Source organism: Athene cunicularia (genome assembly GCF_003259725.1).
Source record: "Athene cunicularia isolate RWA chromosome 18 unlocalized genomic scaffold, athCun1 chr18_part1, whole genome shotgun sequence".
NCBI lineage: Eukaryota > Metazoa > Chordata > Aves > Strigiformes > Strigidae > Athene > Athene cunicularia.
The window spans coordinates 8,410,603-8,437,675 of record NW_020799123.1 but is presented as its reverse complement, the minus strand read 5'-3'; the positions used below and the strand labels follow the sequence as shown (position 1 = coordinate 8,437,675).

The window sequence follows — 27,073 nt, the reverse complement described above, 5'->3', positions numbered from 1 at the left end:
GTGGGTCGGGTCGGGTCGGGAGCCGTTCCCCTGCCCCGGCCGCGTGTTCCGGCGGCGGAGGGAGCGGGATGGCGGGGGAAGGCCCGGGGGAGGGCAGAGCCCACCCGGCCTTGCCTCCCCGCGGGTGTTCGCGGGCCCCGCAGAGAGCCGCCACGGACGCCCGCGTACTGCAAACACTTGTGTGTCCGGAGGGGTGTGGGGGGAAACCCTGGCTAGGAAATGTTTTAAAGCCAGCCCCAAGGCCTTCTTGTAGCCTTGCTTTAGCTGGCTGGCTAATCTCATTTCAGATATATGGGCTGGCAGAAACAGGCTTATTTAAAGGATTAAATGCAGGAAAGCTTCCTTTGATGTGCGTATGCTTGTACCAGAGCAGCCAGGTAGTTTTTAATGCAAATATACAGCCATACCCATGTACAAATCTTGTAAATTCTGTAATACAGGTAAAAATGAAGCAAGACACTAGCTCTGACTACTTTTACAATATTTCTGGTGAGCACGCAGGGTGTTTCTAAAAGTCAAGTGGATTGTGAAATCTGCCCCAGCTTTCTAATTGCCCTAAACAAAAGAGCCTGTATTTAAATATTGCTGAAGTTCTAGATCCACAGTATCAGTTTACATATCATTTATCTATAATGTGTCTTTGTAACCTTTGGCCTCAAGGTAATGTAAGTTGGTAACTACTGGCCTCAAGAAATATGACAGTATCTTTCTGAAGAAGGAAAGGGCAAAAATGCTCCTTTTAAACATGGGAAATTGAGGCACTGCATCTTACCAATGCAATAGCAAAATAAAGGAGAGCGATGCATCTCCAAGGTGATCTAGAAGAACCTACAGCAATCAAGATCCCCCTTGTTCCCTACACGCACACATTTCACTCCCCACGGCTTAAGAACCTCTCGCTACAGACCTGGTCCTTCAGCAAATATAAGATATCCCAGGTGCCAATGCAAAGCTCATTCAAGGTGAATGCTATTCACTAATGCAAAGCCTGAGCAAATCATGCACACAGCTAAATATTATCACCTAGGAGCCTGAAGACTACTGCCCTGTAAGATATTCCTACCCGCACACAGCACGCACACCTCTGCCAGTCCATGCGGGCTGACTCTCCATCCCGTCACACTCTAAATGATCAGGAACTCCACTGAAAACAGGGTTAATAAGGGTGTCTGAAACCCCAGGCAGAAGAACCAGTATTTCCTTGTCCAGCATTTTATGTTAGGCAACTCCTGGCACTTGGTATCTTTTTATTTATTCTATCAAGTTTTGCCAATAATACAAGCCAGGAACCTGTCTTCGTTAGTCTACTGGCTCGTGGCCATTCCATCTATGTGGGGCTGGAACTCATGGTAACCCAAGACGACAGCGTGGGCTGCGCTGGACTTGGCACTGCAGGAGTACAGTACGTGGCCTCACGTTACACCGCTCTCCAAACTCCTCTCCCCGTGTGTGCATGGCACTTTAGCTGTGCATCCTTCTGCCAAATTTGTTCAGGGTGTTATTTTTATGCACTAAATTCCTCGCAATCAGAGGTAGGTCAAATAAGCACAGCAATCTGAACGTCATGTGCCCAGCAGCCGATTAATCCTCACATCAGCAAGCTCTACAGCTGTCACAACATCCAGAGAAAGAGCTGGTCGGAGGCTGTGATGCACAAGGAATCAGCCAAGGAGGAAGCCTACACCAGCAGCCGCCAAGGCCAGACAAAGGTAAAGCACCTCACTGCTCAGCATGGAAGCTAGATGCCTTTGTTGCCAGTCCCTGTATTATTTAAACGCTCTGCGTTCACAACAGCGGCCAAATTTTCGCAACAGTGAAGTGGTTGGACTGTTTAATGTGCTTAGCTTTGTTCTCAATGGGGGCTGACGATTGCCAAGTGTTTTGGAAAGAACTTAGCCCCTCTATTTAAGTTGCTGAAATGAGAACTCTTGAGCATTAAGCTCTTTGGGAAATCCAGCTGCAGAACTCCACGGTGGTGGTGGATGCAAGCTGGGAACAATGGTTAATGGAAACTTCCCCTCATGCCACCCCAGTGATGTGTCTCAACCATGGCCTGGAGAGACCACAACTATGTCAACACCAGCCTTTTGTCTGGAGACTTTCCCACTCGCAGAGCTCCACTCAAGCGACACGGATATATGCCAGGACAGACACAGCTCCAGGTGTCCCCTGGCAAAGGAATCGGGCTATGGCTGCCCCAACATCTTGCCTTCACTAATGTTCTTGGTGTTGCTCTGGCAGATATTAGCAACAGCAGAAAATTTTCCAGAAAGAAGGATTTGAAAGAAAGTTGGCCAAACCCTTTCAGTCCTCCTCCTCCTCCCAGCAGAGACTGCCAGTGAGGAAGTCCAACATAATGGCAATATTTCCAGTGTGCTTCCTTGTTCAAAGTGAAACGGACTGAGGCCATTCACTTGTGTCATCTAGGTCACCAAACGGCTGGTAAAAAAAATAGCAGCTTTAATTGCTTGCAATAATTAAAATTCACATTTCAAAAGTACAGTAGCATTTTTATACTCTTATAAAAGCAAAATGCTGATCTGCTATCGTGGGGAGCTCAATCACTGTATCCTGACTCCTAATTTCTCCCTTTTGAAACATCCCACCTACCAGCTGTGCCCGGGAGAGTTAAGACGGAAATAACCTCTTCAACTGCACCACTGCTTGACAGACTTCTTATTTGTATTGCAAGAGAACCCCGGTGAATTATGTGGAACTCAATTCTGAATCATTCAACTCCATAGAAATGTGCCTGATTTTCAGAAAATCTCCCTTCTTGAAGCCCTTCCACACTTTTCATCAGCTCAACAGCTGGCTGGAGAAGAGCAATGAGAAAAAAGAGAGTGGAAATATTCTAATCAAAATATTTTCCCCTATTTTTTACAGATATGTTGGAGGGAAAGAGGAGTTTCCCCTTTAATATATTAACAGCCCAGAGATAATATATATATGTATTTGCTAATAATTTTTCCTTATATAAACTAAAGGAACTTTGGGTATGTCAGTCAGACTATATAGTAGGGCAGTTAAATTGACAGATAATCCTCACCCAGAGCTGCTCCAGAGAACCCCGCTGCTCAGCCAATATGTTTTCCAAATCGTCTATCCGACTGGCAGCTCGCCAGCTATTTGGGATAGTTCTTACTCCAAATCACAGCCTGTCCCAGACTAATCTGTCATCTATTTTGGCATTAACCCCTTCCGCCTCTAGGAAAAATCTCAGTGCAGAAGACAAGGCAGTGTGCAGGAATTGAGACAGGCAAAAATCCCCACAGGCAGTAAAGTAAAAGGAGTATTTTGGAGGTCAAGATTTATCTAAGGACAGTATCATGTCAGACTATAATTCCTCACTTACAATATTACAAGCATCATAATTTCCCTACTATTAGGATTTTACTGTCTTGCAGAAACTGAAACAATTACATGACTAGAAAGACCATAATCTATACTACAGCACTGAAGGGAATGACAAGCCACACTGTATGATCTTCCAGCCCTCACATGGCAGGACAAAACCAGCCACGCTCTGCCTGGGGGTGAAGACAACACTTCAGCCCTGGGCATATTTATTTATCCAGTTATTACAGGCACTTTATTTTCTTCCAAAGCAACAGAAGATTAGTGTATTTTGACCAGTGCTCCAACCTGGCACAGACACTCCTCTATTTCTTATCTTACACAGACTTGATTCTGTCGAACATGGGGTGACTGCAAACACTTCCTGAGGAAATAAGGATCTTAATGCAATGCAACTACAACATTCGCTGCTCTTAATACACACTAAAAGACTGGCACATAAAAGTGTTTTTAGAACATCTACTTTTTAAAGATATTAGCATTGTTTACAAACCTTGTGCATTTAATTATAAGAGAATTGTCATTTCCCCTCTCAGCATTGTGTGCCTCCCGCTCTGGGCCTCTACAGTATTATTACAGGCAGGACTGGTAGTCTTATTAAGACTGTCTGACACTTCCCATTAAGAGGATGCTGCCTTTAGTTCCTTAAACCTTTGCCAGATTTCAACCATTCTGTTTGGATTTGTGTGCACCAATTATGTTTCTGCCAAAATGGGTCTACAGTTTCCTGAAAAAGGGTCAGCAAAAATACATTTGTTTTGAACCTGTTAAAAATTTCTGGCAAACTTTTCACTGAACTGTGCTAGTGGCCTGTGCACTGGAAGAGAGGGCAGCTCTTGGATCAATGTTTTTTCCCTTCTGTTTGCCTTCTTAAAATCTATTGAGCATGCTAAGGCAGGGTGGGAAAGGGGCAATTTTAATAAGTGATTAGGACTCAAAGCTGATAAGGAGGCAAGGATGAGGGAAACTAGTAGCCAAAGAAGAGAGCGGGAGAGCCTGGAAGAGGAAAGCTGCTTCAGCAAAGGCTGGGATGAATGCGTTCAGTAGAAGAGCATCGTTGAAGGGAAACAGGGCAGGAGAGGGCCGGTGCTGATGGTACAAACATAGCTCCAGATTCCTGCATCCCACAGATCCTCTTCTATCAGCAAATAGTGAATTGCACTGGCAAAGCGCCCTGTCCCCCTTCAGCTCCTTACAGCAAGAGTAAGTTGTCATCCTCTACTCAATCTAAGTGGCAGCATGCTGTGGGGTGCTTTTGGGTCCGTTCCTACTCATTTCCAATCTGCCTGATGTAGGGGGTGGCACATGAGAAAATTCAGGTTGTCTTTTCAATCTGTTTTTAAAATAAAATGCAAGAGTTGTTTTAAGAAGCACAGTCATGGTTGCAACAATCTTCAAAGTTGCAATGATCTTTAAAGTTTCAATCACATACTGTTTTTTTCAGATTCTTTCCTCACTTCACCTATTCTGATTTACCCAAATGAACCCATACATTATTTGCCATAAATTATCCCAACCCCCTGCAGAGATACAATTAGCAACTTTTCAGGAGTTCCCTGCAGCACTGATGGCTACTGCACCTGTAGACTGCTTTACCAAAACAATTTTATTCTGCACAAGACCCCCAATGAAAGAAGGGGCAGCACTTCCTTTTTGTAGGTGAAGGACAGAAATACAGACATTTTAAATCAAAAGTACGCAGCCAGCCTCTCAGGTTAGCTAACATTACAGGCATTGTTTGCATTTCAAATCAACTCTCACTGACTTCTGTTGCAGGTTGGGGGCTGTACACTGACCCAAATGAGGGCCACCCAAGGTATCAAATTCCTCACAAAAAAGGAAGCAAACACACAGTGTGACAATCTCACATAATCAAATTACTTGCTCAGAATTCTGCTGAAGCGCTGTGGCAAAATCCAGTCTCTAGACAAATTCCTTCTGTCCTTACTGCCAGATTTTCCCTTCTCCTCCTGCCATTCCCTGCATCCTCTCACATCTGCAGTAAATGAGGTCAAGATCCAAGATCCTACAGACAACCGCTTCCTTCCTGATACAGCCCTGATTGAACCCAGAGCTGGTCTGACCTCTGCATTCAAAAAGGAAAAGGGAAAAAGGGGATATAATGTAATTAAGGCCTGCGTCTCTAAGCAGACAAGGGAGGGGGGTTTGCTATCTGAAGCTGCACACGTGGCCTTTGGTCGAGTGTTTGCAGGCTTTTGAGGGCTTGACTTTGCAACTCCCGCATGTGGTTAGCATAACACACATGTAATATGCTATGCCTGCTCTGCCAGTAACATTCTCCCCTTCAAAGGCAATAAACAAACAAATATGAGGCACCACCAGGTAAAATTTTCCACTGTCTACTGGACTTAAGACTCTACTCTTCTGCAAGATCTACTTAGCTCAATAAGGCCCCATCTCTGAAAGCTACGAGGAAATCAAACTTCTGTTCCCTCCCAAACCAGCCTCGGCAAGACACCTGAAAGTAGTTGTCCCTGTTCTGAACATTCCCTGTTGAACATGCCCTTGCAGAAGTGCTACACACAGAACCAGAGGGTTTGATCCTGCACAGGGATGCTCAAGTTCCTGAAAGCCTGGAGTCCACAGCCCTCTTAAGTGCCTTTCTGATGTTCCGTAGGGTGCTGCTTTCCTTACAAGGTGGCATTCACTGGGGACAGGGCCTGAAGGGAAGCTGCAGGGAAGAATGTTCAGACTGGGCTTTTTTATTTACACTTGATTCAGAAGCACATTTCACTTCAAGGTGCTGATATTTCTCGGGTGCATTGGAGCTTCGTGACATCCTTTGGCCTATCTGTGTATATTTTCATTAATTGGCAATTCACATATAGTAAGGTTTCTCAAAATGTATAATCCTTTATTTTCTTAAGGGGAAGGTTCCAGAGAAGGATCAGAATTGTTAACATGTTCCGAAGGAGACCAAAAAAGATCTGGTTTTCCTTCCTTGGACAATTACATACCCAGATTTAACAAACCAATCTCAAACGGTAGATTTTAGATAGAGCCCTTGCTTTAGATAACAGCCTTGTATGGCATCCATAAACCTGCCCTCACATGGAATACCACTCAAAACAAAGACAACTCTTGTCCTCAAGATGCGTTCGTGCCACTGCCAATGTGCTCTGCAAGACTCCAGACTAAGTAAGTTCCTCTCACATTGTTCTATTTATTTGGCTAATGAACATCCAGGACAGCACGCTCTCAGTCAGTAAACAGGTCTTGCAAAAAGCCATCGTGTAATCCTGAAAGCATATGCCACCCATGACTCATGTATCTATTACCCAGTTCTGGTACCCAAGCCCATCTTGCTTGGGTGTGTTATCAAAACACAGCCAAGTGAGATTTCAAATGGCGTGGAAAAGCCACGTGAAACAGGTACATTTCCTCTAACTCCCAATCAGTAGCTCATGGCAAGCCTAAGAGACAGACAACAGATGCTATCAGCTGCTCTCTGAATATATCCCTGAAGAAAAAGGGGTCACTGGGCAGAGTTACAGGAACCTGCAAATCTCGTGTTCTCTTTTGATCTGTTCTGTACGCACAAATCTGAACTATCTGTTGCGGCAGATTTTTATTTTTTTACATGTTTTTGTTCACTAAAATGAAGCATACTCTCTATGTGACAAAACTAAACTGATGCTTTATAAACTGTGATTTGTATAAAATAATCACATTTTAAGAAGTAGAGATGCCAGAATTGGGACACACTGTTCCCATAACCTTCTAAGTAAGACTTAGTACATTTTCTTTTCTCTTTGCCTTAAATTAGTACCCTCTAATATGTTTTAGAAAAAAAACAAACCAGCAAAACCTGAAAACTTGTATTTGGTTTGTTACAGCCCAGTAATTGCAGAGGTCTAATTTGCTTTTACGTACTAGTTTTATTCCCAGTGAGCACACACAAAGAGAGCACAAGGGTTTGTAGTTGTATCTTTTCCTCTACTGACATTTATCTTCATTTATAAAGTATTCATTTATAAAAAAATGCATCAGTTTCAGTAGTCTGAAAAATGGGTCAGGGGAGGAAGGAAACACGTAACCATGGTTTAGGGAAAATTCCAGGAGAACAGACTGTTGCATACAGACATTACCCATGTGTCCATAACTACTTCTTTACAGCTGCTGCATAATAGAGGTTTTCGAGGCATATCACACACAGACAAAAACTGGGAACTTCTTCAAAATGCAAGTCTGATTAAAAGAAATTACGACACTGAACACTGGACAAGACATTCTTATAAATTCACTTCTAAATGTGAGAGTCATCTAGCACCAGAAAATGGCAAGAAACTACTACACTGAGAAGTCTCAAAAGTCAAACTAGTGCCTGCAGAGATTTCTGCACCTAAGAACAGCTGTCAGATTCTTATAAAAAGATGAAGGGAATGCAAGCAAAAATTCTTAGGGAAAAGTGACCAGAAAATGCAACACATACCAAAATCTTTAAGTTATTATCTTTTAAAAATAATAGCGGCAAAAAAGGTTGGCAATGGAATATTTCTTGATGAAATCCTGGAATCCTAATACTTATTTTCCTTCTTGTGACCTCTGCAAACTGTCCACAGCCCCGAACTGAAGCTCTGGTCACACTACATATGCATGTTCCGAATACAACAGATAGACAGAACCTGTGAAGATTCTGAACTGTATCATAAATGAAATGAAAATGCCCCATGACACAAAAGTCAAACCTTCCATCTATTGAGCAGTGCATTTATTGTGATGCCTTCAGGAGGCATCTCAGCAAAATGGATCAGTGAAATGAAACTTGAATGCCATTTCTTTCAAGCTCTCTTCCTCCAATTCACAAGTAATAGAGATTTTACTTTTGCTATCACACAGAGCATGACTCTCCATTGCCATCAATGATAAAAATATTATAATTTTTTTTAAAAAATCAGTATGTTCAAAACAAAAATGTATCTGAGTGTAACTTTGAGGCCAATGTGAACAGGCAAATCACCTACCAATTCACTATATATGGGAGCTTTTAAACATACATGTCTGCATTTTATAAATACACATAAACAGAGGACCCTGTTCACCAAAAAATATCATAAAGAAAAGCATAAGCCAATAGCAGCCTTATTTACTGTAATTGTATTTTTAATACAGTATTCTTCTTCCAGTAACCATAGCTGCAAATTTCAAAATTAGTTGCCAATCCAGATTTACAAAATAACTTTCAAACAATGTCTTGGCACTGAAAGATTTCTGTAACTGAGACCCTTCTACCCCCTTCGAATACAGTAAATTTTGTAGAAGTTTTTGCCCGCCCAGGAACAAAGCCCTCTGCGTGCTGCACTGTACTTGGCGCTTCCCAGCAGCCAGACAACCAACTCAACACCATTCTGATTAAAAACAATGTGTTTGCCTACTTTCATAGGCAGCGTATCACTGATATGGAACACCACTATTTCAGGTTTATTTGGGAGGGGGCAAAGTGTCAATGTACTTACCTCTGACACCATCAGCCTCTACAATACTTAATGATTTAAATTAAATATAACAGTGCTTTACTAAAAGCTGATTCCCACAGAAGTAAATTGGCTGGTCTGGCTTCCTCTTTACAATGGTCATCATCCCATTCTCTATACAGGATACCTGTGAGACACCACAGACCTTATTTTGTTGTCCAAGGCTTTTGAGAGGATCTGTGGGGAAGGACAGGGCGCGACACAGTCCTTCATGTTATTTCCCTTATTCACCAGGTCACCTGTAGGCAAAGAGCCTGCAGAACTCCCACTATGTGCCCCTGCTGAATACAGGATTGGGTCTGCAGGAGTTGGCCATGCAGAAAAATGTGTATCTGTGTCCAAATGAAAGGAGAAACACTGGAAAGTTGGAAAGCACTGCAAGCTGAGGGCAGCAACAATTCATAGGCTTGGAAAATTATGTGGGCTTTACCTTTTACACTCCTGTTAACTCTGATTTTCATGAAGTAGGTGGTGTTGCTACAGCAACTGTCATATCACATCATTTCTGCTGTCTCTGTCACCAAGATCATCTTATTTTATCTTAAACTCAGATATGCAGCTTTTCTTCTATTCTAAAGCCCTCTATATTTTGGATATTAAAAAGTCACACAAAATAGAACTGCACCATATAAATGATATTTTTTTTAAATGTAGCAAAGCTTACAGAACCTTTTTATTTGTTCTCCTTTTACAAATGCAGAAGGAATAAAGAAAACAGCACTGACCAGATTTATGGTGCTCCAGAGTTATAGAAATAAATTAAGAGCCGGTTTCATGATAAAGCAGCTTTGTGCCACCTTTTAATGTGTTCTTCCTATAGAAGCTAACCCTGTGTTCTGGTGCACTTCACCAGAAGTAACGCACCTATTCACAGGTGAAAGCATCTTGCTTCCTCATGCCCAGGCCATTTATGTACCTACATTCCACACAATTCACCCCTGGATTAGATGTTGCTGCCCACCCACCGCTCACGATAGGCTGTTCCACTCGTGTACCTCACCTGCAGGAGAAGCACCTACTGAAGCATAAGTCTCAACCCACCTTTACCTGTTTACAGAAGGCTTGTCCTAGCTGCTAGGGATGAGGTGGCCACCCAGGTTTGCAACTCCCTTGTTCAGTAACCCACAAATTTGGTTCTACCTCCCTTGCCTCCATTTTGCTGCCTAGATAAGGTCTTTGGGGACTCAATGCACAAACAAAACTCAATAAAATCCTGATGACGGAAAGGCTCTATTACATTTTTGTTATTAACATGCATTCCAACTCATACACTCACAGATCTTCCTTTAAAAAAAAATTAAAACCCAATGTGGAACAGTAGTAAATATTCAGTTACTCCCTCAGGCTACTCGGGAAACAAAAGCAAGCTCTATCTGTAGTCAAAGGTTATTGCACAGACCACTCAGCCACTAGCACTGCTCAGAGCACCTGATCAAGCTCAGCCACAGCCTAAGCTGGTGAGTATTTATATCTGCTTCTTGGTAAGCATTTCCAGTCACTTTCAAAACAATTGATGCAATCAACAAATTACACTTCACTTCTGTGAAGACAGGTCCTGGGCAGATGGTAATCTGCCTGTGTGGATCTAACCTGTGGGCAAGAACTGTATCTTGTGTACCTGGTTAAAGGCTATGTACACAATTAAGGTACCAAATGGCCTTTCAGTTCTTTCAATTACTTTGCAAACTTCATTTCAGTGCCCCTGCACTTTACAGTTATTCTTTAGCTCAGTTCCCTAGAGAAATGAGTTCTGTGCAATTGTGCTGTGCACATGTCTGTCTAGCCTCCTCCCAACAATTTTTGAAACTGTTGGCCAATCTCAAGCAAATTTGGCAGAGAGGTATTCATACGTATTACTAACAAGCTCTGTGAAAACAATGTAAATGAAAGAAGCTCTTAACTCCCTGGCTGAAGGAAGGCTGCAGGAGCCTTGTAACACATCAGACAACCCATACAGATTTTGCTGCTTATGGAACCAATTCCTTGGGCAGGTAGTAGGAAGGAAAAAAAAAAAAAAAGTATACACCAAGTTATTATTTGTTACGATAGTCAGGAAAGTCACTTAATCCTCTTGTTCTCTACTGGAATTCAGAATATCTTTTCACCTTATCTCACCCACTCATTTACTATTTCCAGTAATCACGAGAAAAATTATTTGTTTGACAACTGCACTGTCACTTGACAATCTCTCTGAATTTCACAGACACATCTGGTAGTGATAGCCATTAAAACAGTCATGCACATGTCCTGTCTTAAAAATCAATGTAGAAGGCAGTCAGATGTGGACAATTCAGCTGTCTGGTATCATCTGAACATTTATTTATTCTTATAATATGTAGTAGAAACCAGAGCTCTACTAGAAAGAGCTTTTTTGCTCTTACCCACAGCACTTACGCAAGTAATTTAAGTCTTCCAACCAAGACACAGTAGGAGTGTTTGGGAATCAACAAATTTGCTCTGACAGCAATAAAACATTCATTACTGGGTTTGGAGTGGGGAGGGGTTTGTTTGGAGGGGGGAGTTTGTTGGATTTTTTGGGGGTGGGGTTTTTTTTTTAATATTTTGTTAAAATACAAGACAAAGGTAGGTAGGACTCATAGCTAAGAATCAGAGTGCTCTACATTTATGCTGGAAAGTCTCTGCCCACTTGAGTGATACACACTAACAAACAGATCAGGATTTGTAAGATCAGAGATCCCCTCTAACCCTCTTCCTTCTTACTCTTGCTGCTGTTATTTCAGCAATATGAACATCCAAAATTACTGAAGCTTGGAGAAGAATGAGTTAAACTTAGCAAAGAAAAAGCAAGCAAGAGAAACACCTTTCCTCTTTCTGCTCAACTGGGTAATTGGTTAGCAGGAACCTGCTTGATGAGTTTCAGCAGCTCCTAGAGATCAGGCAAGGCTGTTTCTGAGAGAAGCTAAAGCTGCCGACTGTATAAACAGCTTTAAGCCAACCAACTGGGTACCTACCCCTTGCTAAGGTTGTTTTTTTGATAACTAAAATTTCCAGGAGGCAATGAAGCAGTCTGTATACCAAAGATCCCTCCAAACCCAAGAACAGGGAACTGAACTGGTTTTGGCAGAATAGTTTATAGATGTTATATATATAAAACTGTCTTATGGTCAGAATAGATGATTAAAAATAAAACCAAAACCACATGTTTAAGTGAATGAAGAAAGACTAAATAATTCTCACTGCAATGGAGAAAGCATTAACTGTAAGATTCAAATGAAGAAATAACAGGCTCTGGTCTAGTAATTTAACAGGCTAAGAAAATGCTAGTCTTGAAGATTCATGTGACAAATAAAAGGGCTTCACTGGATCTGTACAATCCTTTGGGCTTATTACATGATACTATTTATATGTAATGCAAAGATTTTCCTCAAGTAATTAGTAATTTTGAGTCCAGTTGGCTAAAAAGAAAGTTGATTTTCACACAGAATTACCTTGCCCTGTATCAGATTTATGAGCAAGCATGTGAGTTTAAAAAAAAGAGACAAACTGGTAAAATCTTGCTGTAGTTCAAACAAGTCACAACTGTATAAGCACTAAAGCAGCACCTATAGCAAAATACAGAAAAAGATTTACTTAGCACTGTCTATATCTTCTTAATTTCTATTTATTCACCTTGATATTTCAATTAACTAAACATTGCAGCTGGGAATTGGACATCTATACACACAGTTTTAACACCAAGAACGCAGCTCTCCCTTCCTGAAGCTCTGGCAGTTGACACCAGCCAACACTGTCACCACAGGGCTCTTTCTCCCAGGTTCTCTTCTCTCTGAGGATTCAGGAAAGACTAAGAGAAGGCAACTGTCAATTTGTATCCTAAAGAACAATGTACAGATTTGAGAAGTATTTCATCTTTCGCTGGTAGTGATCTGCTCAGACACATCTTGAAGTGTCTGATAAAGCTGCCATAAAAACAGACTTTCAGGCTCCGTACTGCCCATATAACACAAACCAACTAAACTCTCGCCACATTTCAAGAGAAATGTCCCTTCATAAAAAGAACAGGAACTGCTCCTCAAACACTACTGCTTGCAGTCATGTTTGGTACCCCCTCCCCAAGCATTATGTCTTTTTGCATTATTTTTCCTTTACAAGGGTGCCCTCAGAGATGTTGGGGTTTCAAAGCCAGAGCCAACTTTCCAAAACACGCTGTATTTTGAAAAGCCCATTTTTGTTTCACAGAGAAAGAAATGAGTTTGCATCATAAAGCCTTTATCCCCCCAAACCCAAAGCCTCCCATACAGTTAAAAATCAAATCCAGCTTTATTTTCCTGCATGAGTCAGGCTGCATACAAACAGCTTCAGAAGGAGGATAGCTTGGAGGGAAGAACAGAACTGAAGAAAGAAATCCAGAGAGGGATACTTGTTCTTCTAACAGCACAATCCTATTTTCCCAAGACATTTTGCTAATATTTTCAAACTAGAGGAAAACCACCCCCTTCCCCCAAAAAGAAGTTTTAAATATTATAAAGACACACAAGGACACACTTTATTATTTTAACAATTATTGCTATTTTCAGAGCTCCAGCACAGCTACTTCCTTCCATAATTGGACTTCAATCAAACCCTAGTGAAGCTTTTGATCTTGGAAAGAGTAACAACATAGCTCTGTTATCGGCACATAGGGGGCAAAGAGTAGGACATCCAGAATTTTTCAGTAAAAGAAAGTTAATTGCTTTGACTTATATTTACCAAAGGTCATGGCTAATAAGTTCTGAGTGCACATACATAACGGTGCACGCTGAGAAATCTCGTACAGACTGGCCAAAGTAAGTGTTGGGATTATAGTTATCTGTGTGCATTTAAAAAAAAAAAAAAAAGGCAGAAGAAAAAAGCAGCAAAACAATGCTAGATTACTATCCAAATATACCCCAGTGGATGTCCTGCCAAATAGCAAATATGTGGCTGTAAGCTCCAAACTGAAATAAAAGCTTGGCCAGAAGCCCAGAGCTTCACTGTATTTTGCTCAGCTAGCCACAGTCTGGCAGAACAGAGTGAACACATTCTCAGCCACGTGACGAAGAAGCCCGTCGGGCCAAGCTGATTTCCTTGTGTTGGTTAAATGTGATCTTCAGACTGTACACACCAGCGGCTTTGGGAAAACGTGAGAAAGTGGGAAACAACAAGCCATGGTCTATAAATTGAAGGGCACCAAAAAAAATTACTTGTTTGCTTAAATGCTGGTGTTGCCAGTGCTGTATTTTAACCAGGTGTTAACTGGGCTCGTAGGGCCGAGCACGTTGGGCAATGGTGCTGAGCACTGGGCATTCTGGATTTCGATACGAGTCAGACACCATCAGCTCCTTCAAGGATCCAGACCCTGATTTGGAAAAGGCACTGTAAATTCTTCATCATAGAGGGTTATGAGAGCTTCCCATCAGTGGCTCAAAAATGCAAAATGCTCAGCGACTTCAAATTCCATATTTGGGAGAATCAGAGGTACTTAGGCCCCTCAGGATGTGGCCCAGTACAGGAAGGGTATGAATTTGATGGTGGTATACATCCCATATGGTTCAGATTTTGCTGATAGTACTTAAATAGCCACCAAGTAGCACTACTGAACACAGAGAAACATTTATGAAGCGAGATAGAATTTGGCCAAAGGATTCAATTTGAAAAACAGGCAGAGTCTAATTGGGATAAAAGCTGTCTCAATGATAAGGTATTATATTTTGATAGTAGTGATAATAATGTTTTTAAATAACTGACTTAGGAATAGACAAACAGCATCCCTGGCCAGCATCAGAGGTGCACATGACTTGTGAGAGCATGTTATGTGTGGAAGCAGAAAGAAAACTTCCCAACACAAGACCTCAGAAGTACATCCCTGCTACAGATAAAAGCAACTCAGATGAAGCAGTCATGCGAGTACGTAAGTGAGATTTGTTTACTTTCTAACAGAAATAAATTGATAACCTAGACACGTGCAGCAGCTGGTGAGATCAGAAACACACACAAGTTGACAATTACACTTCCAGTTCTTTCCTTCTATTTGGCTAATGATTTCTTTTCACATGTTCAGAAGAGCTTCCAGACAGAGATGACCACAATTTTCACCAATGACTTCAACCATGTCACACTCAGAAAACTGAACAGGTAAGAGAGTTTGGTAAAGTGTTTCTTAAACCTGGTGATGAGTCCAGTCCAACAGAGAGATCAGCCTTTCTGAGAGGAGCCATGTGATTATGGATGCATCAGCGTCAGGTCCTGGGAGTCTGGACAATCCAATGCCCTGATTTTTTTAAGTGCCAAGACAGCAATAGCTAAGGTGTTTCAAGTAGACACCCAAACTGCAGCTGTCCAACATCTGTAACTGAAGGCTTCTGGTTTAACCTTCTCAAAAGGTGGATAGGCAGATTAGCTTTAAATATGCTGCACTCTTTCCTAATTCTCTCATTTAAGTATATAGTTGAGTGATGCAGGTGTTCATAAGGTCAACCTCCTGCTCCATTTTCCTCAATTTGTGCTGATCTCACAAAATGCCTCAAAAAAACACTTCAGAAAAACCTTCATCTAATAAGCAAGCTCCACTGTTTTTTGCCTATGTGAATTAGAGTAAGGCATTGTAACAAAATACAGCTAAAGAACATGACACAATCTTGATATCTGACTTAAACTTACCTGTTAGCTCTTCCACGAGAAATAGTCTTCTTTATAGGCAGGGGAATTAATTCTACATTTTTCAGTGTACATGTACTGATACAGAGGGCAGGTCCCTAGATGGTTGGTGACAAAGGCCATACTACAGACAGTTCCTTGTGACTAACCTGCTTGGGTAGCTACGGTCCCCAGAGAAGTCTGGAAATCAAGAGCAGGAATTAAACAACAGTGCCCTGAGGTATCTGTAGTTTCACTCCCTGAAGTCTTCTAACTCTTTCCTAGTCCTCAGAGCAGTGATTACCCAGCTCAACAGGGCTCTTGTTCTGGCCACCTTGCTTTAGCTGCCTGCTCGCAGTCCGTCATTACTCCACCCTCACTCCGCAGTAAGCCAAGAGAACTAGCATGGGGCTAGCCCAGCATATAAAATGGATACACCAAATTAAATAATCTCAGGATGTACATTACACAAAAAAAAGACCCACAACCATTGAGGAAAAAATATCTACTGCTGTGACAATTTTACTTTGACATTGATAAGCTGCTGTGGTGTATTTCAAACAACAGGGAGCTCAGCACTTGCAGTTATTTCAGATCTGTATCTCATTTTTTAACTCTTCCAAAGTTAAGCTCAAGGCAATGTCTTAGAGACAGCTTTTAAAAAAAAAAAGCAAGAAAAAAAAAATCAAAAATTGCAACATTTCCCCATAAACTTTCTCCAACTTAATCCTCAGAAAGCAGGAAGAAATTCTTGAGTGCCTTTTCATACAACAATTTAAAAAAAAAAAAAAAAAAAAAAAAAAAAGAGAGACACTTCATATAACGTATGCCACTGCCAGACCAAACGGGCTTTCAGGCCTCAGATAAGTGGCACCTTATCACAAAGGGTATCAAAACGTCTCGATGCAGTGCTGGAAACAGAAGATAGGAACATAGAGAGGTTCTAACTTTTAAATGCTCTAACAAGTATGTGCGTTCAGGGGTAGAGGGAATGGGACACCAAGGGAGCAGGGGAGTCCACCCAGCAGCGCTGCATTATACTGTGAGCGTGTTGTGTCATTACAGCTTTATCCCGACACACCCATATTTACAGCACACAATGTACTGTACAATTCACAATGCCAAGAAACTCAACATATCTAATCTGGCAGAAAAACAAAGTCATATCAGGTTAATCCAATTCTTAAATTGCACAACTTTGAAAAGCCAATAGGAAAACAAATCTTTCCCTAGCTTGTGCTCCCCCTAGTCCTCCTCCCAACACACATACTCTGCCACGACCTACTTTTCTTCTTTGATCCCTCAACATTTTTAGCCCACTCTCTCCTGTTTCTCATTCACTTCTAGCCTACCTCCACCCTCCAGACCCTGGTGGCAGAGTGGAAAGTTACGCTGATTAGAGCAAGCCGTAAAAGGCAGCTTTGTGTGCAGCGCCCTGGCCGAAGCACGCTGTGAAGAATGAATGGCAAGATGCATACACAAGGTCACTTGGACACCTGCCCGCATGCGATACTGCAATAATTGTGGTGAGATAACAGGCCTTAAATTTTAAGTTGGCTTACTGCAAAGTAGTTTCAAACAGGGCAGTGGAGCTGGGGTGCTTCTGCTGCACAAGAACAGAATATAACAAAGTTGCATATAAATTCAGAAAATTTTCAGGTAAAATTGCATTCAACTTTGGAGAGAATCAAGATCATTCCATTGCCTGGGTTCAGCACTTTCAAGATCTTGCCTACAAACCTTACAACCGGTTTTCTAACTTTTAAAATGAAACCTTGGAGCCTCATATAATCCCAAGACTCCAGGAGCTGAGGATTTCAGAGGAAGAATAACAGTGGAAAAAGGTTTGTGACACACCCCACGACACACACTAAACCAATTAAACCAGGTTTCTTGCAGATTCCTTTCTCAAAGTGAATTGACATCTCATGGTGTCTAAAAGGGTGTCAGCTTTCCCAGAAGCATTTCGCACAGATCAGGCATTTTAAAGGTCTCATGTAAATTTTCTGATGTAGAAAATGCACATTTACATTACAGCTCTTCCTGCTCAGTAACATATTCCCACCCTATCCACTCATCTATTTTCATGAAATTTTAGGAATGTAATTATTCTTTCAGAATCACAACTTTCTTGCCACATGTGGCTAAAATCAGCTAATATACTCAAAAATCATGAAGCAGGAACATGCTAGAGGCCACACGTACCTAGCATGACTGGATATAGTTTGTTTTCATTGCAAACCAGGCAAAAAAAAATACCCCAATGCTCATCTATCACAGCAAGCAACAGAGCTGCAAGAGTTACATACATAAAATGGCCAAATGCCCCATGCTGTAAGGAGGGGCCGCAGCTGCAGGGATTACAGACGTCAGTAACATCTATATTTCCACTATGCAGCACAAAGAGGGAACAGTGGTATGTCTGATTGCTGCAGGGTCCTTCAAATTAAGTCAGTTTAACCCTCTCTGTTTTGATGAGGAACAGGATTTGGTTTTGAGCGCTTAGTTCTTACTTACTAAGCATTAGAAGCTGAGCACACAGCTGGTTTTTAAGCAGACTTCTTGCTGGAGTAGGACTCATTTCCAAATGTTGAAAGGGCAAGTTTGTAAAAAATGACTACATTGTTTTAGGTCACCTCAGTTTCAATGAAGCCCTCTCACTTTGAGCCTCTGCTTTATATTCTGCAGCCTTGAGTAATGTACTCTTCCACAAGAAGCTTTAGTGCTATTCTTTCAGTAATCTCGCTGTGCTAAAAATACAGATTGCCCTGTCAAACAGAATTCTGCAGGAGTATTTTGTGTTTAGAAGTTTCACATCATTGTTTCTTCAGTTTTTCAAAAATGCAATCTACAGTTTCCTTCCTCACCTCCTTAGAATCTCAAGTTATAAGCAGTTACTAGTGAGACCACATTTAATTTCTGTTTTGAGCGCTTTCATCTATATCATGCCAGGTCACCTCAAATACAGCAATGTCCACATGCAAGAATTAAGTGGGGAACCTTGCAAGTGTTTTAAAAAAAAAGTTTAAGATCCAATCATTGTGACACAAAGTAATGGATCTTACAATGGACAGAGAACCCTGTTCATTCATTTGTTTATTAAATTCAGGAGTACCAACCACTTCTGTAATGAATTACTTAATCTTTGACCTATTGTCCACAGCCATGTTCCAGAACAAAGAATTTAAAGCAAGCTGAGCTCCCTGAGGCTAATTGGATAAGAACACTTTTTAAAAAAAAAATAATTCTCCATCCTCAAGAAATCTTTTACAAACTATGCATTTTTGCCTCTCTCCTTATACACCTACATATCTAAGGATGACATTTTGTTACAGATGACTTATTGCTGTAGTTCACTCTAGCATCTGTTGTAGTAAATGCATGCTAATACATCAATCTGCAGGTTCCTGTCAACTTGCTTCCATAATAATCTAGATTTATGTTCGAGTTAATAAGGACCTGAGTTTTCTAGGACCCTCATGCAATGTGATTTTTTTTAAATTTCCTCCTACAAACATCCATACACCAAAACACAAGCAAAGGCCTTCAAGATCCTCTGTGTCTATTTTCATTAAATGGCAAATAATATGAACAGGAGAATACAACCAGTAAGATGAAGAGCTCAAGCTGTTTCTCTCAAAGTTAGGCATGAGAACCCTGAAGCAAGAGCATGCCACATCAGAGAGGCAAAGCCATGATGCTGGATAGTGTACAATAAAAATCTGGGCCACATTTAGCCCTGGCAAGATTTAGTTCAGAGAATGGGACAGGAAAGCGTTACTGTACAACAGCTTCAAGTGTGTCAGAAATGTGAGAGGTTGAACAATAACTTGTATTCGTTTAGAACTTGATGGATAGCACCTCAGTTATGCAAAGCTGAAGTGCTATGAAAAGCCCTAACAGAAAAGAGAAAGGAAAAAATCAAGAGAAAGGAGGAAAAAAAAAAGAAACGCAACACATGCTGCCTTAGCTACCTGTGTTAGATCTCTCCACGTTAGCTCTGAAGCTCTCAAGACCAAATTCAGCTTTGTGATAGACAGCTTCTCTAATGCCATTTGTTCATAAAAAAAGGTGATACAAACTACAAAATCTGTTTGTCAAGCACTCATTTTGATAGTCATATATTTTACATTCATTTTCTATACTAACTCATTATGTATAACTCCAGTAAATGGAATAGATTTGAGGTTTAAGTAAATGTTTTTTTTCAGAGCTTTCATTATCTACTTAATGTAGAAGAGATAAAACCACAGCTTATCTTGAATATAACTTCATTGAAATACTCTTTTCTGATCACCACAGTCTTCTGCAAAATTCAGACAAAATATTGAGAATGAATTTTATTTGTTATGAAAGTAAGACTTCAAAAAAAGGAAACTTAAGGTCATGTTTGTGTGATATAAATACTAAATAGCTCCATAGTGTACTGCCAGCCAACCAAACTTCTGATTTCATAATGCTCTAAAGTCCTCTTTACTGATGATGATTATGTCCTTTCATCCTCAGAAAACTCCACTGGTGCATTGAGAGTTGTTATGTCTCCCCCCCTCCCCAAAATCCAGAAAGATGAATGACGAGAGTGAAGGGTGACATTTTGTTGCTCCACCTAGGAGTCGATGGAGAGCAGTCAACAAGCTGCTTGCCTGCTGAGCAATACTGAAATCAGAAAGACCGCATGAGGAGTGAAGTACTCATTGCTGAGACTAATTGGGCAGAATCTGGCCACTGCTAGCTCCCACAATTGCCAATTTGCTGTCATATAAATATGCAGAGATTGAACAATTCAATGTGTTTCCTAGTACCTTCATCTAATCAAGGTCTTCTTTGTATACATCTCCTGATGATGTTTTCTCTATTAACACTGTTTTATGAAAGATTTTAGGGTGTACTTGCTTCTTTAAAAAAAAAATCAAATCACTGCACTAGAGAATCATTCAATCAATCACTCTCTAATACACTTTGAAATGGGAAGCAAGGCTCCAAGAAAGACACTGTACTTTTTCTAGGTAACTGCAACAAGTTCAACACTCATACATCCTTGAAATGCCTTTCTAAGGGCACAAAACCCCCCTACTTGTTCCCTCTGTGTATCCTCTTCTGAACACTGGATAGCCCTTACTTGCCTAAGCAGCTGCATCTGCCTGGAAAACGCTGTTCCTGTTGAGAACTGAAGAGTCAGGCCAGGTATATTTTAAAAGCACAGCATAAAAAAACTCCAAGATGTTTCACGCTGTTTACTGTTTGAATTAACTTCAAGTCCCTTCATGTAGTCAAGCAATTATTTAACCAATAATCAACATTTAACAGTGAATATTAAAATTAGATCTCTTGAAGAAGACACAGTGTTCTTGCTTCTAGCATTAACAAGGCTTGTGCGTTCAGCACTTTTTTCCCTGCTATCATGTGACAGGCTATTTTTAATATTTGCCTGAATATATTTTGCATCTTCCTTTGATCCAGAAGCAGTTTTGTGAGGCTCGTCTGTATATGGCATTTCCCTTGCTGTGGCAGTCCAGGGCGAAGCTTTTCCGTTTCACTGGGATTTCGGCATCGGCTGGCAATGGCAGGAGCACACAGCCCTGCGTGCGTGCCTGCTGCTCTAGCAAAAGCCATGCTGAGCAGGCTGCACAGGGGACTGCCACGTGCCTAATGCACATGGTCATGCAGGCAACAGCCATCCAGAGCCTCACGTGAGAGTCAATGTGAAGAGCAGCTCTGGGTAGCAGCCTGCCTGATGGTTTAGCTGGTCATTCCCATGTTGTCACGTGGGAGACCAAAGGTCAGGAAACTCCCAGCTCCTCTTGGTGCTGGAGGTAGAGTCCTTCGACTAAGAGAGGGGGCTCCTGCTGTGGCTCATGCAACACCTACTAATTGCTTGTAAACAATGATTAAAGCTTAGGAGAGGATTCCACATACAACCTGGCTGCTGGGAATGCTGCCCTTCACACTACAAAGGCTGTGCTGGAAGAGGAGGTCACATTAAGAAACACTGGGAAAGGAAAACTGCAATAAAGGGAGTGTTGCACACACCCTTTTGTGGGCTGCCCCCTTCACCAAGTCATCCCCAGTATGCAGCTGAGAGGCTGGATGGAGCAAGAACAACCTTCTCCCAGCTGGCTGCTGTGCCCATCACAAAGAGTCATCAAAGGAAAATGCCAAAACCCACCCAATCACGCCTAGCGTCAATCATTACAGTCCAGTACCTATGTAAGAAGTAAAAGGTAATGGATACTGCACTCCACATGAAATATCTCAGTTGAATAAATAAAACATGGCATTTAATAAAATCTTTGTGTTCTTGGGGGAGGTGGGAGCTTTAAGTACACTTCACACAGAAACCATTTTCAGCTTTTTGATTAATGTACCCCTAAAATTTAGGGGGGGGGGGGTTTAAACTGAAAGTGAAGACTTGCAGATACTGCACACAGGTGTATTTCTGCAGCAGATTACAAAGCTTGGTTTTCTTCTTTTCTTCAATAATCTTTGACAGATCCTTTGCAAGCAATCTGAAGCACCCAGCCATCCAAGCAACACAGACTGAAAACCACTGTCATAGGAACATGAAAAATGAGAGAGTTTTTTCGAAGTCTCTGACAGCCCTATCCTGACAGAGCAGGGCACTAACAAAACACGGGCTATCACTGCATCAGCAGCATCCCCGTAACAGAACCCTACATTCAAGGTTTTAGTGGCAAACATAAAATTCAGATCTAAACTGCAAAATCTCCAAATCCTTCTAATTAGGGTCTTCCACTAGATTTAGCTGATGCTTCAGAACTCTAATTCACTCATTCAAACCCCTTACAGTAGCTGCCCCATTCACCCAAATAAGAGCTACACAGGGAAAAGAGCCAGGTAAAAGCAACCACCAGCTAGTTACCTGCAAAATATGAACCTCCCTTTACATACAAAGAGCTACAAATATTCCCAATTTCCTTAAAGGACTCTGCAGTTAAATGGAGATTTACATTCCACAAAAAAAATGGGAAAAGACCAGGTGTGCAACAGATGAAGAACCACAAAAATGTATTTGCAGTTATCAAGTTACTTTAAAAGCTAGCCTTATATAACCTGTTTTTCTGAGGTAGACTAGAGTTCAACCAAGTAACCAGCATCCAATATAGAGAAAGAAGTTTTAAATGCATTGACACATTACAGTGAATGGTGGCCTGCAACGCTAAAATAAATCAAAATACTATTGTTTATTAACAAAATTGGTACTGTGAAAAAGAAATACATCAGATTCCAGTCTTGCAACAGCCATTACCCTGTGTACCTCCTCTTCAAAAGAAAACCAGTATTTACTGTGCATGCATTCCCTGAACAGAAATTTATGGGAAAGCAGGTGCTTGCTCTATTCTTCACTTTAGTCCAGAGAACAGATAGATAAACTGGTGAGCCTAAACATGTGTCCATCTACCAGACAATCTGAGCTAGAAATACAGAATTAAGTTAAATTTAAAAGGAATCTTTTTGCTGTTGGGATTTTTTTTCCCTTTAATAAAAAAAAACCAAACAAAACACACCAAACAAAAACAGTGAGAACTTTTGTAATGTCATTTTACAGTCAGGGTAAGCTCATCTTTGCTGAGCATGATGACACTTCTCAGTGAATGCCAATGCAGATTTCCATCTCTCTTCCAGAGATGGTATAAAAAACGTATCTGGGCAATATCAGTAGCTTCTAAAGACAGATAAGGCTTGTATTTCAACACACGAACAAAATTAAATCTTCATGTGCCACACTCCTATAGACCCCCTGTGTCTGAGGTACACCACGTACCTGCACGAGTCACACTGGGTGTTCCACGTGCACGTGTGCATCCTCCCCCGTACACAGCACCTGCAGGTACAGGAGTTTTGACCAACCGCACGTGATAAGCTGATGCTGAGTGCTGCGGCGCCACACTTTAAAATAGGGACACAAGCAGTACAGGATTTGACCCTTCCCTCAGCCAGAGTCCACATGCTCAAACAGGCTTCCATTGTAAGACAAAATGCAGAGGGCACAATAATGAATCATTTTTAGGAGAATCACTATCACCCAAAAAATTCAGTTTTCCTAAAAATAGTAAGATCACATGGAATTAATTTTTATTGAAACTATACTATATGTTCTTAGGTCCATTACAATAATAAAAATCCCAACAGCCCTGCATACTGGAATGGTAGGTCACACCAACTGAAAAAACCCTTTCTTCATGTGACAGTTTAAAAAATGTATTTTGAAAGTCTTAAGATATATTAACCAAAAGGCTACATTATAATGATTTTAACATTTACCTCTGGACTAACTTACATATTTCAGAGCATCACATTTGTCTTGGCACTTTTATGACAACCTTAAAAGCTCATTTTTACTTTTACTAAGAATCAGTTTTTAAAAATATATGCCATCTTATTTTAAGCTTGCTCAAATGCTAAACTCTAAGATGATCTCTTCAAAACAGATGGTCCAAGCAAGATTTTTGCAAAACAGCACAAAGATTTCAACAACCTGATGATAAATCAGATTAAAATTAAGTCATAGTACCTAGCTGTAATGGGGGAAGAAAAAAAAATTGTTTCAGAAATTGAATGAGCTCCCTTTTAAAAAACACATTTAAGGGAAAATGTATATTATTTTAAAGGCAAGACAGGGTAGAGGAAAAACACCTGCAAATTTAGATGTTTTATCCTACTCCAAGAGACACGGCTTCTTTTACAACAGTAAAAAGTGTGCAGAGTTTCTAGTGAGAAAAGTTTGCAACCCTGAGCTGCAGACAGCTCAGGAAAAACTAAAAAAAAAAAACTAAAAAAAAAAAATCAATAAGTTGAAAAATCATGTGGACAGTTCATAGTTGATCACAGATAAATTCTGACAGGTGATCATTACAAGCCTGGCTCATAACCAGGTTCCTGAGGAAAAAAAAAAAAAAAAGAGGACAGATTATCTGCTTTTAATTTTATGTGCGCATATGCAACAGAAAATGGTGTAGCATATACACACTATTTTTAAAAACCGGCTCAGAAAAAGCAAGGGTTTTTTATATTCTGTTCTTGCAACCTCCAAATATATTTTAACTTTGGAAACCCTTTTAAGTTATTAGTTAACTATGAAATACCTTGAAACTGAAATACAAAACAACAAACCCACATAAAGTAAAAGTAAGTAAATGAAATCCATTACTAAACACACACTTCTGACTTGGGGCCAAGGAGTTTGTTGACAGGTTTGGGGTATTTTGGGGGGTGTTTTATTTCTTTTTAATGAGAAAGGAACATTGCAGATTTGTAAGACTTTTCTATTTCATCCTGCTCTGCAACTTTTGTCCTTCTATTTATTTATTTTGCCTCCTTATCAGATGATTCTGACAATGACTTCGCACGCTGAGCATGGCAAATGATCAAGCAGAAGGGAGAGGAGTGGTTTCCTGCTCCCAAGAGCACACTTTGCTTTAGCAAACCTTGTGCGAGCAGAAGAGCACAATAAATGTCAGCCTTGGTCTTTTTATTTTTATTTTTTTAAAGGAAAAAAGGCAAAGCACCATGTTTTCCAGAATTCAGTGTTGACATAGTTTCACTGATCATGATCTCAGCCATACTGGTGTCAAGACAGAGCAGTTATTCTGGATTTATACTAGTGTCTCTAAAGGGATTATTTCAAGTGTTAATAAACTAATAGAAGACTTCCACTGACATCAAATGGGTTTAAATAATGCATTACAGTCAGAAATCAGACTCCGTGATGTTTTCTTTGCCTACAGTTTAAAGTGACTATGGATGTAATTTATCAACTCAGGTCAGAGTTACACTCAGTTAATGCTAATTTAAGCAAGATTATAATGCAGTTCCAAAATCTAGTTCCTGCTCCACGTACTGTGGCAAATTTTACTCTGCTCAATAAAGAATAACGTTATGGCCAACATTTCAAACAGGAAGTACTGTCTTTTAAGTGAAAAACAGTTGCCCACTCCTGTGTTTTCACATCAAATATTGGTCAAGGGAATATTCTTTTTCACAGTCTTTCTGCCTGTTTGTTTAACACCATAGCATCTACGCACCACCGTTCTGTTTGTGATTCTTTTGCGTGCTAATAGCTAGGTTATTGATGAAGAAAAGAAGACAAGTTTCTTTGGAATTTCCACAGCTTCCTTACAAAATTTAAGCAAAAAATCCCTGTGGAGCAACTTCACAATAACTAATTATTTTTATTTTTTGGAGTGTGAGTGATTTGAATCCTATCAGCCCTCTCTAAGCTGCCTATCAGCCACACAGGGAGAAGCAGTGATTTACAGTGGGGAGGAGGCTCATACCAAAATCCATAGGAAGTTCTTAAGTCTGATTTACCTGGTCTGACCGGGCTCTGCATGCAGTTCTGCGACACCATGCCTGGATGGACTGAAGTAGAAGCCCTGCTGCTGAGGTCCATGACAGAAGGTGATGCTGAGGTAGCTTGCTGGAGACCTGACTGGTGTGGGCTATGCTCGTGCTGGTTTGGGCTGGGTGGAATGCCATTTTCTGAGAGGAATTCTTCCAGGTCCATGTATTCCAACTGGAAAGTGTCTCCATCGTATGGCAGTGTCTTGTCCCATAATGTTGGGCCCAAGAAAGCTGACTGAGGGACTGTGGTACTGGTGCTGTCATCGTCTAACTTCTTCTCTTTGTCTTTTTCTTTACCGAATGCTTAAACAAAACACAGAATAAAGAGATAAGCAATTAAAATATCAGCTACTATTACTTCAATTATTTCTCCCGCACTGTCAGTTCTAAGAAATGAATGCTCCCTTCATAAAAATAACTCCTTTGAGTGGAGAATTGAACGGTCATGCCATCTGAGTGTCTTTGCTGAATCCAACTGTGTTTTTGAGATTTTCCTCTATTTTTAGTTAACAATTCCACTGCATGCATGGCTTTGAATGTCAGGTTCAATAAGTACTCTGACTTAAAAGCAAGTATTTAAGTGGAAGCAAACTGGAAGATGCTATGCATTCTGTTAAGAACAGACAACTTAATACCCCTGTAATTTATTATCCTCTCATAAAGTCCCAGTCTTGCTAGTCCTTACACAAGGAGAGTAGTCCTCAAATTCAGTACTTCTTAACATTGCTGTAAGCTAGTAACTTACAACAGTGCAGAATTCTGACAGAATATGCATATTGATGTGCAGAAAAAATGAAAGACTCAAAGGTAGAAGCAAAGCAAAAGTTAAAATTATGCTTCCTACTCATTCCTACAATATTCACTAATTTCAAGACACATTTTTTGAAGGGAAACACCCGATTTCCCTGTGAGATTTGTAAGAATCTGAAGCAGTAACGCTTCCTGGTCAATTACCATGCCTTCTTAACGTTTTCTTTTTAACGACATGCAACAACCCCGGTGAAATCCTGCAAGTCTCTACAAAGAAACTCACGACAGCAGAGGACACAAAAAGCTTTGGCTCTGCAAGACCTTTCACAGCTTTTTAAACGTGCTTCATTAGAAATAAAGGGTGTAATGACGTCCGCACTACCTTAGCTTTCCAGAAAAGTTGAAACTTTCTGCTGTCAAAACGCTTTTAGTCATAGGGGCCAGGTTTCAGGGAGGGCGGTTTTTAAACGGCGGGCGGGACGGAGCAACCGGCC

At 40.7% G+C, this 27,073-nt stretch overlaps 1 protein-coding gene across 1 annotated transcript in view; it reads right to left on the bottom strand.

Annotated features, from left to right (window-relative positions):
* Window positions 1-26,129, bottom strand: part of HLF (HLF, PAR bZIP transcription factor) — a 32,248-nt gene extending 6,119 nt beyond the window's left edge. Inside the window, exon 1 of the mRNA XM_026861084.1 lies at window positions 25,797-26,129. Within this exon, the coding sequence (XP_026716885.1) occupies window positions 25,797-25,992 (196 nt within the window). The 5' untranslated portion in view covers window positions 25,993-26,129. The remainder of the gene's footprint in view (window positions 1-25,796) is intronic.
* Between the last annotated feature and the right edge of the window lie 944 nt (window positions 26,130-27,073).